Source organism: Felis catus, chromosome D4 (genome assembly GCF_018350175.1).
Source record: "Felis catus isolate Fca126 chromosome D4, F.catus_Fca126_mat1.0, whole genome shotgun sequence".
NCBI lineage: Eukaryota > Metazoa > Chordata > Mammalia > Carnivora > Felidae > Felis > Felis catus.
In genome coordinates this window covers 30,591,022-30,604,181 of record NC_058380.1, presented here as the reverse complement: position 1 = coordinate 30,604,181, position 13,160 = coordinate 30,591,022, and the positions used below count along the sequence as shown (strand labels likewise).

The following is a 13,160-nucleotide window of genomic DNA, read 5'->3' as shown; positions in this document are numbered from 1 at the left end:
TGAATGGATAAAGCAAGACCCATCTCTATGCTGCCTACAGGAGACTCACTCACACCTAAAGACACACACGGACAAAGTGAAGAGATGGAAAAAACATTTACCATGCAAATAGAAACAAAAAAAAAAAAAGAAAGCTGGGGTGGCAATATTTATATCAGACAAAATAGACTTTAAACAAAAACCATAACAAGAGACAAAGGGGATTACATAATGATAAAAAGATCGATCCAAGAAGAGAATGTAACAATTGTAAATATCTCTGCACTTGCCACAGGAGCACCTGAACAAAAAGCAACATTAAACAGACATAAAGGGAGAAATCAACAGTGATATAATAATAGTACAACACTTTAACATCCCACTTACATTAATGGACAAATCATCCAGACAGAAAATCAATCAGTAGCTTTGAAAGACCAGATGGACTTAACAGATATAAAACAAACCATCTCCAAACAGCAGAATACATATTCTTTTCAAGTATGCATGGAACATTCTCGAGGATAAATCACATGGTAGGCCACAAAACACATCCTAATAAATTTAAAAGACTGAAATCGTATCAGGAATCTTTTCTGATCACAACACTATAAAGCCAGAAGTCAATTACAAGAATAAAACTGGAAAAAACACAAACATGTGGATGCTAAGCGACATGCTACTAAAAAACCAATGGGTCAATGAAGAAATCAAAGAGGATATCAAAAACACCTTGACACAAATGAAATGAAAACACTATGGTCCAAAATCTTTGGGACACAGCAAAAGCAGCTGTGGGAAGTTTATAGTAATCCAGGCCTACCTCAAAAAATAAGAAAAATCTCAAACAATCTAACCCTACACCTAAAGGAACTAGAAAAAGAGGAACAAAGCCCAACATGAGTAGAAGAAAAGAAATAAGATCAGAGAAGAAATAAATGAAATAGAGCCTAAACACATAATGAAAAGATCCACGAAACTAAGAGCTAATTCTCTGAAAAGACAAATTAAATAAACTTTTAGCCAGATTCATTAAGGAAAAAAAAAAGAGGATTCAAACAAATAAAATCACAAATGAAAGAGAATTTACAACTGACATCACAGAAATACAAAGAATCATTAGACACTATTACAAAAAATTATACACCAAAAAATTGGACAACTAGAAGAAATGGGTAAATTCCTAGAAACATACAATCTTCTAAGACTGACTCAGGAAAAAAAAATCTGTAACTGGCCAATTACTAATATCAAAATTGAGTTAGTAATCAAAAAAACTCCAGGAGTAGATGGTTTCACAGGTAAATTCTATTACATATTTAAAGAAGAGTTAATACATACTCTTCTCATATCCCAAAAATTAGAAGAGGAAGAAGTATTTCCAAATTAATCCTATGAGGCCAGCATTACCCTCACACCAAACTCAAAACAAAAACAATACAGAAAGAATTACAGACCAATATCCCTGATGAACATTCATGTAAAACTCCTTAACAAAATATTATTAGCAAACAGCATTCAACAACACATTAAAAGGATCATTCACCATAATCACATTGGACTTATTCCAGGGATGCAAGGATGATTCAATACCTGCAAATCAATCAATGTGATATACTATATTAACAAAATGAAGGATGAAAATGATATGATCATCTCAATAGATGCTGAAAAAGCATTTGACAAAATTCAACATCCATTCATGATAAAAACTCTCAACAAAGTGGGTATAGAGGGAACACACTTCAATATAATAAAGGCCATATATGAAAACTCACAGCTAACATCATACTCAATGGTGAAAAGCTTAAAGTGTTTCCTCTAAGATCAGGAACAAAACAAGGATGTCTATTCTATCACTTTTATTCAACATAGTACTGAAAGTCCTAGCCACACCAATCAGACCAAAAAAAAAAAAAAAAAGAAGTAAAGGGATCTAAATAGGTAAGAAGTAAAACTGTCACTATTTGCAGATGACATGATACTATACATAGAAAACAGTAAATAACTCACCAGAAAACTATTAGAACTAATAAATGATTTCAGTAAAATTCCAGGATACAAAATTAATCTACAGAAATCTGTTGCATTTCTATACATTAATAACGAACCAGCAGAGACATTACAAAAACAACCCCATTTACAATTACATTAAAGAGAATAGCATGCCTATGAATAAACTGAACCAAGGAGTTAAAAGACCTCTACTCTGAAAAGTATAGGACATTGGTAAAAGAAATTGAAGACAACACAAATAAATGAGAAGATATTCTATATTCATGGGTTGGAAGAATTAATATTGTTAAAATGTCCACACTACTCAAAGTAATCTTAGATTCAATGCAATCCCCATCAAAATGCCAATGGTATTTTTCACAGAACTAGAAACAAGCAATCCTAAAATTTGTATGGAACCACAAAAGACCCCAAATAGCCAAAGCTCTCTTGAGAAAGAACAATAAAGCTGAATATATTACAATCCCAGATTTAAAACTATACTACAAAGCTCTATTAACAAAACAGTAGTGGACTGGCATAAAAATAAAGACCATAGATCAATGTAACAGAAGAGAGCACAGAGCTAATCCCATGCTTATATGGTCAATTAATCTATGACAAAGGAGACAATAATACACCGTGGTGAAAAGACAACTTCTTCAATAAGTGGTGTTGGGGAAACCTAAACAGCTACATGCAAAAGAATGAAACTGGACCACTTTCTTACACCATACACAAAAATAAACTCAAAATGGATTAAAGACCTAAATGTAAAAACTGAAACCATAAAATACCCCCACCCCAACAAGAAACCCCCAATCATAGGCAGTATACTCTTAGACATCTGTTTAGCAATATTTTTCTGTATCTGTCTCCTCAGCCAAGGGAAACAAAAACAAAAATAGGCTACTGGGACTACATCAAACCAAATAAAAAGCTTTTGCACAGTGGAAGAAACCATTAAAAAAATGAAAAGGCAACCTGTTGAATGGGAGAAGATTTTTGAAAATGATATATCGAAAAAGGAGTAAATATCCAAAATATATAAATAATTCATAGAACTCAACACCAAAAAAACTAAGAGTCCGATTAAAATATAGGCAGAGGACTTGACTAGACATATGGTCAACATACATATGAAAAGATGCTCAACACCACTCCTCATCAGGGAAATGCAAAAATCAAAACCACAATGATATATATATACCTTTACACCAATCAGAATAGCTAATATCAAAAAGACAAGAAGTAACAAGTGTTGGTGATGATGTGGAGAAAAGGGAATCCTTGTGTACGGCCATTGGGTATGTAAATTGGTACAACCACTATGGAAAATAGCATGGAGGTTCCTCATACAAAACAGAATTACCATACGATCCAGTAATGACACCTCCGGGTATTTATTCCCCCTGCCCCAAATGAAAAGACGAATTTTAAAAGATATATGCACCCCTTTTATAATGAAGCATTATTTATAATAGCCAAAGTATGGAAGAAACCTAATTGCCCATTGACAGATGAATGGATAAAATTGTATTATATACATACAATGGAATATTACTCAGCCATAAAAAAGAATAAAGTCTTGCCATTCGCAACAACACGGATGGACCCAAAGGTATTTATGTTAAGTGAAATAAGTCAGACAGAGAAAGATAAATATCCCATGATTTCACTCACATGTGGAATCTAAATAACAAAACAAATGAAGAAAAAAAAGACTCAAATACAAAGAACAAATTGGCAGTTCCCAGAGGAGCATGGGGGTGGAGGAGAATGGGCAAAATAGGTAAAGGGGATTAAGAGGTATAAACTTCCCAAAGCAATCTACACATTCAATGCAATCTCAATCAAAATTGCACCAGCATTCTTCTCAAAGTTAGAACAAACAATCCTAAAATTTGTATGGAACCACAAAAGACCTCGAATAGCCAAAGTTATGTTGGAAAAAAAAAAAAAAAACAAAAAACCAAGGCGTCACAATCCTGGAGTTTAGCCTCTACTACAAAGTTGTAATCATCAAGACAGTATGGTACTGGCACAAGAACAGACACATAGACCAATGGAATAGAAAAGAGAACCCTGAATTGGACCTACAAATGTATGGCCAACTAATCTTTGACAAAACAGAAAAGAGTACCCACTGGAAAAAAGACAGTCTCTTTAGCAAATGGTACTGGGAGAACTGGACAGCAACATGCAGAAGAATGAACTTGGGCCACTTACTTACACCACACACAAAAATAAACTCAAAATGGATGAAAGACCTAAATGTGAGACAGGAAACCATTAAAACCCTAGAGGAGAAAACAGGCAACAACCTCTTTGACCTCAGCTGCAGCAATTTCTTGCTTGACATGTCTCCAAAGGAAGGGAATTAAAAGCAAAAATGAACTACTGGGACCTCATCAAGATAAAAAGCTTCTGCACTGAAAAGGAAACAATCAACAAAACTAAAAGGCAACTGACAGAATGGGAAAAGATATTGGCCAATGACATATCAAATAAAGGGCTAGTATATAAAATCTATAAAGAACTAACCAAACTCCACACCCGAAAAACAAATAATCCAGTGAAGAAATGGGCAGAAGACATGAATAGACATTTTTTCCAAAGAAGATGGCCAACAGACACATGAAAAGATGTTCAATATCACTCAGGGATATATAAATCAGGGAAATACAAATCAAAACCACACTGAGATCAAAACCACATTGAGATACCACCTCACACCAGTCAGAGTGGCTAAAATTAACAATTCAGGAAACAACAGATGTTGGTGAGGATGTGGAGAAACGGGAACCCTCTTATACTGTTGGTGGGAATGCAAACTGGTACAGCCGCCCTGGAAAACAGTGTGGAGGTTCCTCAAAAAATTAAAAATCAAACTACCCGACAACCCAATAATAGTGCTACTAGGAATTCATCCAAAGTATACAGGAGTGCTGATTCATAGGGGCACATGTACCCCAATCTTTACAGCAGCACCTTCAACAATAGCCACATTACAGAAAGAGCCCAAATGTCCATCACCTGATGAATGGACAAAGATGTGGTTTGTACATACAATGGGATACTACTTGGCAATGAGAAAGAATGAAATCCCGCCATTTGTAACAACGTTAAAGAAAGACAAATATCATATGTTTTCACTCACATGTGGAACTTGAGAAACTTAAAGGAGGACCATGGGAAAAGGGAAGGGGAAAAATAGTTTCAAAAAAATAGAGTGTCAATGGGGGAGGAGCAGAGAGAGAGGGAGACACAGAATCCAAAGCAGGCTCCAGGCTGTCAGCACAGAGCCTGATGCGGGGCTCGAACCCATAAACTGTTAGATCATGACCTGAGTTGAAGCTGGACACTTAATTGACTGAGCCACCCAGGCACCCCAACATAAGCTATTTTTTAAAAAGCAAAGATAAATTGACCTGTAATAACAGAATTGACTTTCTGCATTTTTTAAAAATGTTTACTTACTTTTGAGGGAGAGAGAGACAGAGTGCGAGAAGGGTAGGGCAAGAGAGAGAGACACACACACACACACACACACACACACACCACAGAATCTGAAGCAGGCTCCAGGCTCTGGGCTGTCAGCACTGAGTCCGACGCGGGGCTCAAACCTACAGACCATAAGATCATGACCTGAGCCGAAGTTGGATGCTTAACTGACTGAGTCACCCAAGTACCCCTACATTTTTTTATTCTCAATGCAAAGCTATTGTAATGAGCTTAAAAGTGAGTTTTTCTATACAAAATTTGAATAATTTTTTTAAGTTAATTTTTTCTATAATCTCTACACCCAATGTGGGAGTCGAACTCACAATCCTGAGATCAACAGTCGCCTGCTCTACTGACTGAGCCAGCCAGGTGCCCCAAATAATTATTAATCTTTATTTTTGAAAAGGTCCTAAATCAAATGCACCCTATGTGTGGAAAGACGTGGCTGGCACTGTGCTTGGCGGAGGCCCTGTCACAAAGGCTGCTTCTGCTCATCAGCCTGACTCCAGCAGGGTCACAGGAGTTTCTGGCATCCAGGAGCCTCAAAATCCAGCAGCAGCAGCACAAATTATTCCAACTTTCTCTTTACTCCCTTGGCAACATAATAAACCAAGGGAATAAAAACCATAGGTTTATTGATAGTTTATAGCTTTCAACAATTAAAAATCATAAAAGGGACTATGTACAAACACCAGCATTCTTAAACTTGAGCAGCTGATTAAAAAAAAGAGAAATCACACATCTCCCTGTGTTGACCTACATTATTTAATGAATAAACATAAAACTAATGTGCTTACGGCTCTTATAGAACCATGTGACCAAAACTACAGAGCAATGAGGTTTCAAAATTAGCAATAATTTATGTTAGCAGATTTTGTTATTTTGTTGAAAGTAAATCACCAATGTTAGATTTACAGAAGAAGATACAGCCCCAGGGCAGATGTATATATTTTGACTTCAGTTATATGAATGCAGAAAATGCCTGTTTGCACAAGCACATTCCACAAAGTGAATTGAACACCTGAAGGCTTTGTTATCTAATTCAAATTCAATGAGACTTGAATTACCCAAATCTATGACAGCGGAGAGATTTTAATCGAATGTTAATAAAACCATCTTGCTCTTTGAAATAAAAGTTGGAAGGCACCATTACTGAAAACTGCTTTCGTGTGTGTGTTTCAATTGGTAACAAAGAAATAATATCAGATATTATATGTTTGTAATTACCACAGATGGAGAAAACTCTACTTTCAGGCACTCACTGTCAAACTGCTGAAGAGAAGCATTAACATTGGAAATGGCTCATTGCACCATTTTGAAAACATTCATAAATTTAGTTAGCACTGCCAATGCCTTCAAACAGGAATACTAACTATAGCAAAACCCTCCAGCTTTTAACACACCGTGCAGTGTTTGGCTTCACCAGCCATTAACATCCTTGCTACGGTAGGCTCACCTCTGCTCTTTTGTCATTAATCAAAAGCAGCCCATAACTCCACTGTACTGAACTGTTTTCATGATCAAAATCAAAATCTCCACTTATTAAATAAGAAATTTAAGTCTTATTCTATGAGAATCTTTAAATTACAAATTATTACCACCTCAGAGCTTTGACTTAGTCATTCACAAACCAATCCAAAATGACACGGACATGTGTCATTTTAGCACAAGGACATAAATGCCAGATCACCTGCAGCACACCGAGCTCCTGGTTACTTCTTCATGTTAAAAGGCCAATGCTGACCCCTTAGGGTACATAATTACTTGACGCCAAAATTATTTTAAGTTCCAGTGCCAACTGAAATGGAGTGGCAGCATTAGATAAGGTGGTAAATCAGATGACTCAGAGATATTTACTTTTTAAAATTTATCAAAGTAAAATAAAACAAAATTAAAAGATTCATAATTAACAGCCTATGAAACCCCATACTGAGAAACATTCAACAAGTTTCTTTTCCTTTCAAGGACAACACAGATGTGCAAGGGTAACACATGTAATATTATATTTAGTATTGTTTTGTATGTTTGTCTTTAAGGACAACACTTTCAGAAAAATGAGTTTATGGGGGCGCCAGGGTGGCTCAGTCAGTTAAGTATCTGACTCTTGATTCCAGCTCAAGTCATAATCTCACGGTTTGTGAGTTCAAGCCCTGTGTTGCGCTCTGTGTTGACAGTGCGAAGGCTGCTTGGATTCTCTCTCTCCCCATCTCTCTCTCTGCCCCTTCCCTGCTCATGCTCTCTCTCTCTCAAAATAAATAAAGTTTTAAAAAAAGAAGGAAGGAAGGAAGGAAGGAAGGAAGGAAGGAAGGAAGGAAGGAAGGAAGGAAGGAAGGAAGAAGGAAAGAAAAGTAAGTTTATGTAAAAAGCTTATATTCTGGATTCCCTCAAGGCTTCAAAATCGTGGAAAGTCTTTCCTACAACGTGCGCTGGGAGGGATCCATTCCTTGCCTTGTACTGCCCTCAAGTCTTCTTGCTTATTCTTTGCAGACACCAGGAAGGCACTGCCCCTACAGCCATGAAATGACTGAAACAGCAGAACCAAGTACTTCTTCTAAGCAGAAAAACTGGTACAGATCTGAGACACCATGAAACCTCAGAGAAATGTCAGATTTGAACCTTTGGTGAAATTTGTCATTGAGCTTCAACCTGCAAATGATTTCATAAAATCAAGATGCAATGCATATAAGAACTTGGGAAGGTCACAGAAAAATAAAAGTATAGAATATCCAGAAATTTAAAAAGCATTCTGAGGCCTATGCAAATGTAGAGTATCATGCGCTGGGGCATCAGCAAATACACAAATTTGTTTGGCTAAAACAAAAGAACTTTAAAACCACTTTAAAAGTCATTTTCAAATCTAATTGCAACATAGCAAACCCACTTTAAAAAGTCACCTCACTAAACAAAAGCCTAAAATCAATCTATACCTAACAGCACACAAGTATAAAGACAATGCAAGCATAGCAGAGAAGACATAATTTTCACAAAAGGAAAATAAAGATCTGGATATTTCCACTTAATTGTAGGTTCACAAAAGGCACACATTTGCACCATACCTGGTATCTTTGCCTGATCCCCAAGTTCGAATTCCACAGCCACCCATGTTGTCTTCAGTTCTGATTGCTCTAGAGAAAGAAAGAATATTCCCTTCAGCTGAGAGCAGGCCTGCAGTCAATTTCCAAATCATAAAAGTTGATCAGAAAAGCTGTCCCAGGATCAGCTCCCTCAGGAATAAGCACATACTAATATCAAGTCAATTCATATTAACACACAACAAACAGATTCATACCGTGTATTACCAAGATCATAAGGCAAAAAAGCAGTTACAGAGGAACTTACATTTTCTCATTCCCACCGTACCTCTCAAAATCTCGTTTCCCTCTCTGGTCAAAACCCTCAAAAGCTCTGTTCCCGGGGCCGCCTCTGCCTCGGCTTCGCATGGCCCCCCTTGGGCCTCCACGGCCTCTCAGTGGTCTGTCTCGATCAAACCTGTCAATGGGTCTAGGAAGAGATGGGTATAATAATAAAAAGCAGTGAACTGGATCGAAGGGCTAAGGCTTTTTTGAGAAAAAAATTCTAGGAGGACATCATGGCTATAATATATTGGAAAGAATGGTAGCTTGAATAATAAAGTAATAATTAACTTTTACAGAATAATACTACTGAGGCATTGTTCTGAGCACTTCATCATATATAATTCTCATAAACAGATGTATAATATACAGCTATTATCCACAGACAATGAAACTGAGGCACAAAGGAGGTAGGTAACTTGCCCAAGGTCATACAGCTGCTAGGTGAGGAAGCCAGACCAGAGAAGCAGGTCCTGGGCAGGTCTTGCTAATCTGTGGAGGGGTACCCCTTTCTCTGGAGGTTTATTCCAGCTCTAATATTCAATATTTAAATTAAATTTGGAATGTTTTGTATAAGAGAAATAAGAAACTTCAAATTATGCCCCTCCCAAACCTCCCTCTCCCAAAGACACAACCAGTCAGTGACATTTGGGGCTAAAAGTATTAACCTGCAACAACCTCAATTCTCTTCCTCTTGCCCCACACACACCTCCAAGGACAGCTGAAGCTTTTTGTTGTTAAAGCCAATAGCAACTTTTGTCTTTATGTCATTTGACCCCTATTCATCATTTGACACCGTTGACCACTAATTTTCCTCAGACTTCTCTTTCCTTGCCTTGTCCTTAAACACTTATTTTTGTAATAGGTCATACTCAAACATGGTACAAAATTCACAAGATACTCACTCCCCTTGCTTCTTAGGCCCCCAATTCCATTTTTCAGAGGAAGGCACCTCCAGAGTCACATCAAGGGACACGTTCTGTATCTTGCCTCTTTCACTTAACTAGTCTTGATGCTCTCCACACAGCTGCCTCCCTCGTTCTTCTGGATACTCGTTTTTCCTCACAGGTGCCCACATTCCTGACTTCCCATCCCAGGCACACACTGTCCTCATCTCTATGCTATTGCTACATGACCCTCATTCATGTGACCCTGCATCTCTCACTGGGGTCTCTGATTCCAGGCCACAAAGCCAGTTACTTCCTGGACATGCCCTCTGTCCACACCCTGGCACTGCAGATACATGACCAACACTGACCCCTTGGCTCCTGCTATGGTCCCTAACTCACAGCATCAAACTACCTAAGCCAAGAACCAGATGTCTTCTATACTCCCTTCTTCCTCTGCCACATCCACTGGGACCAAAGCCTAACCACCCACGCACTCCTCCTCACACCCATTCTCAGCCATGTCTCTGGTCACCATCACTTTTTATGAGGACTTGCCTTTCTTCCATTAGACTCAAAGCTACTGCAGCAAGGACCACATCTTTTCACCATTACAACCTTAGTTTAATAAGACAGATTATATATTTTTAATTTGTCAAGACTTTAAAAATATTTAAAATTGTAACAAATTACTTACTGAACTCTAGTGGCGTTAGTGACTCAAACACCAAAACTAGAGGTATGTTCTAGTCTATGGTCATGGCTGAAATTGTTACATTAAAAAGCTACTGTCTGGGGCGCCTGGGTGGCTCAGTCGGTTGAGCACCTGACTTCGACTCAGGTCATGATCTCACACTCATGGGTTTGAGCCCCGTGTCGGGCTCTGTGCTGACAGCTCAGAGCCTAGAGTCTTGCTTTGGATTCTGTGTCTCACTCTCTTTTTGCCCCTCCCCCACTCACACTCTGTCTCTCTCTCTCTTCTCAAAATAAATAAACATAATAATAAAAAAATTATTTAAAAAAAGCTACTGTCTGATGGTGGGTAAAAATATATAAAACTCTCTATTATCCTTACTCAAAAAGATAAAAAAACACAGAAGCACCAATCATTAACTTTATGCCAGTCTCTTATAAGAAACATCATCCTAAATAAAGTCTCCAGGTTGGGTGTTCTACCTCCCACCTCTCCCATTCCCGACTAAAACAGAGATTATTATAAAATCTATTCCCATTATAATAAATACCTAGAGCAGAGTTCTAAAACAATAACAAAAATGTAACAATAAATTCTTAACAAGGAAGTTGGACAGGGTCATAAGAGAAAAAAAGTCTACCTAAATATTGAGAGGAAATGAAACACCAAAACATACATGGAAAATAATGTCAACAGTCAAAATTGGGTCTAAATTTACATGAAATCTAGATCAGATACCAACAAAACAACAAAGGCATTTAAAATATAATAGTGATTGAAACCGACCCTAAAAATAGCCCTGTGTGTTCTGGGGTTTATTTTAATCCCTTAAGCCTCTTTTTTTTTTTTTTTAGTGGTTTTTTAAAAAAATGTTTATTTTAGAGAGACAGCATGAGCAGGGGAGAGGGGCAGGGAGGGGAAAGAGAGAGAGTGAGAGAGTGAGAGAGAGAGAGAGAGAGAGAGAATCTTAAGCAGGCTCCACGCTTAGCACAGAGCCCAATGCAGGGCTCAAACCTATGACCCAGGGATCATGATCTGAGCCATAACCAAAGTCCAACACTCAACCGACTGAGTCACCCAGGTGCCCCTAAAACATTTTTTTTTTCTTTACTTCACAGGTTACCCACATCCTTATCCCCATATTCTCAGGACACCTGGGTGGCTTAGTCAGTGAAGCGTCCGACTCTTGATTTCAGCTCAGGTCATGATCTCATAGTTCATGAGCTCGAGCCCCGTGTTGGGCTCTGTGCTGACAGCCTGGAGCCTGCTTGGGATTCTCTCTCTCTGCCCACCGCCCCCCCCTGCTCATTTGTGCACTCTCTCTCTCTCTCATAAATACACTTTAAATATATATATTCTCAATTGCTTCTTGCTTATAAAATATACCCTCTTAGTGCTCGTGTTGGCAGCACATATACTAAAAATTAGAACGATAAAACATATCCTCTTTTTATTCAGGCAAGGGAGCATTGAGAAATCCTGTATTCACTTAGGAATCTTTATTTGTTATGTACTCACAAGGAAAAGGATGGAAAATAACATTTCAGCCAAGCATCATGCTTTACATCCCTGTAATCCACTCTCCAACAACAATCCTAATTAAGTAGGCATGAGTACCTGTTTTACAGATAAAGGGAATGATGTTTGTGGAGGGGAGAATGGGGAATTAGTGCTTAATGGGTACAGAGTTTCAGGTGGGGAAGATAAAAATGTTCTGAAGATGGATGATGGGGATGGTTGCACAACAATGTGAATGTACTTCATGCCACCGTACTATCACACATTTATAAATGGTTAAAATGATACATTAAAAAATTTTTTTTAATGTTTATTCATTTTTGAGAGAGAGACAGGGTGAGAGTGGGGCAGGAGCAGAGAGAAAGAGAGAATCCAAAGCAGGCTCCAGGCTCTAAGCTGTCAGCACAGAACCCAATGTGGGGCTTGAACCCATGAACCATGAGATCGTGACCTGAGCTGAAGTCAGACACTTAACTGATTGAGCCACCCAGGTGCCCCTAAAATGGTACGTTATGTTACGTATGTTTTACCCCAATTTTTCTCAACTATTTCCATATGAGGAGGAAAAAAAAGTTAAACATCTGAGTAAGTGATTCTTTCAGAACTGGAACTGACTTTGAATGACCAGCACTAAACTTCAAGAAGAGCCAAAGAAAGAGTCAAAATATATCCAGACAGAGGTAGGCTAATTTCCTAATAGCCTATGTTCAAAGAATTCACTTAGGTTCATCATTTGGAGCCTAAAGAAAAATTCCTTATACATTAAAAACAGTGATCTGGAAGTGTCCTGGTTGATCTCTGCACCTGAGCCACATGGACAGTTACTCCCAGCACCACTTATGACACCGCTTCGATGTGAAAATATGTGTTCTGCTTTAGTGGAATAAAAATCACATGAGCTGGCTGTGACCACAATAGCCATCACTGAAACTCCGGGTTTTTGTTTCCTCATCCATAAATTGAGAGGACTGAATTAGACAGTCTATTAAGATTATCAAGATTCAATAATTCTGCCCAATAAATATGTATAGGTATCACAGAAATGCAAGGTGACACCATTTTTCACTATCAAATAAGCCAAGATCAAAGTTTATTATATTCAACTCTGCAGAAAGAGCTAGGAGAAATGCTCTAGATTGTTAGTGACAGAGTAAATGGACAGGTTACTAAGACAGTGATTGGTCACTACATATCAAAAGATCCTCCTGACTCCTATTTGTTTTCATACTA

At 37.9% G+C, this 13,160-nt stretch overlaps 1 protein-coding gene across 3 annotated transcripts in view; it reads right to left on the bottom strand.

Annotated features, from left to right (window-relative positions):
* The window catches only part of HABP4 (hyaluronan binding protein 4), a 41,357-nt gene that overhangs the window by 18,750 nt on the left and 9,447 nt on the right, over positions 1-13,160 (bottom strand). For all 3 annotated transcript variants that reach the window (XM_023242257.2, XM_023242256.2, XM_023242258.2), the window contains exons 3-4: positions 8,839-8,979; positions 8,535-8,603 (exon numbers count right to left, since the gene is read on the bottom strand). In XM_023242257.2, coding sequence (XP_023098025.1) covers positions 8,535-8,603; positions 8,839-8,979 — 210 coding nt within the window. The remainder of the gene's footprint in view (positions 1-8,534; positions 8,604-8,838; positions 8,980-13,160) is intronic.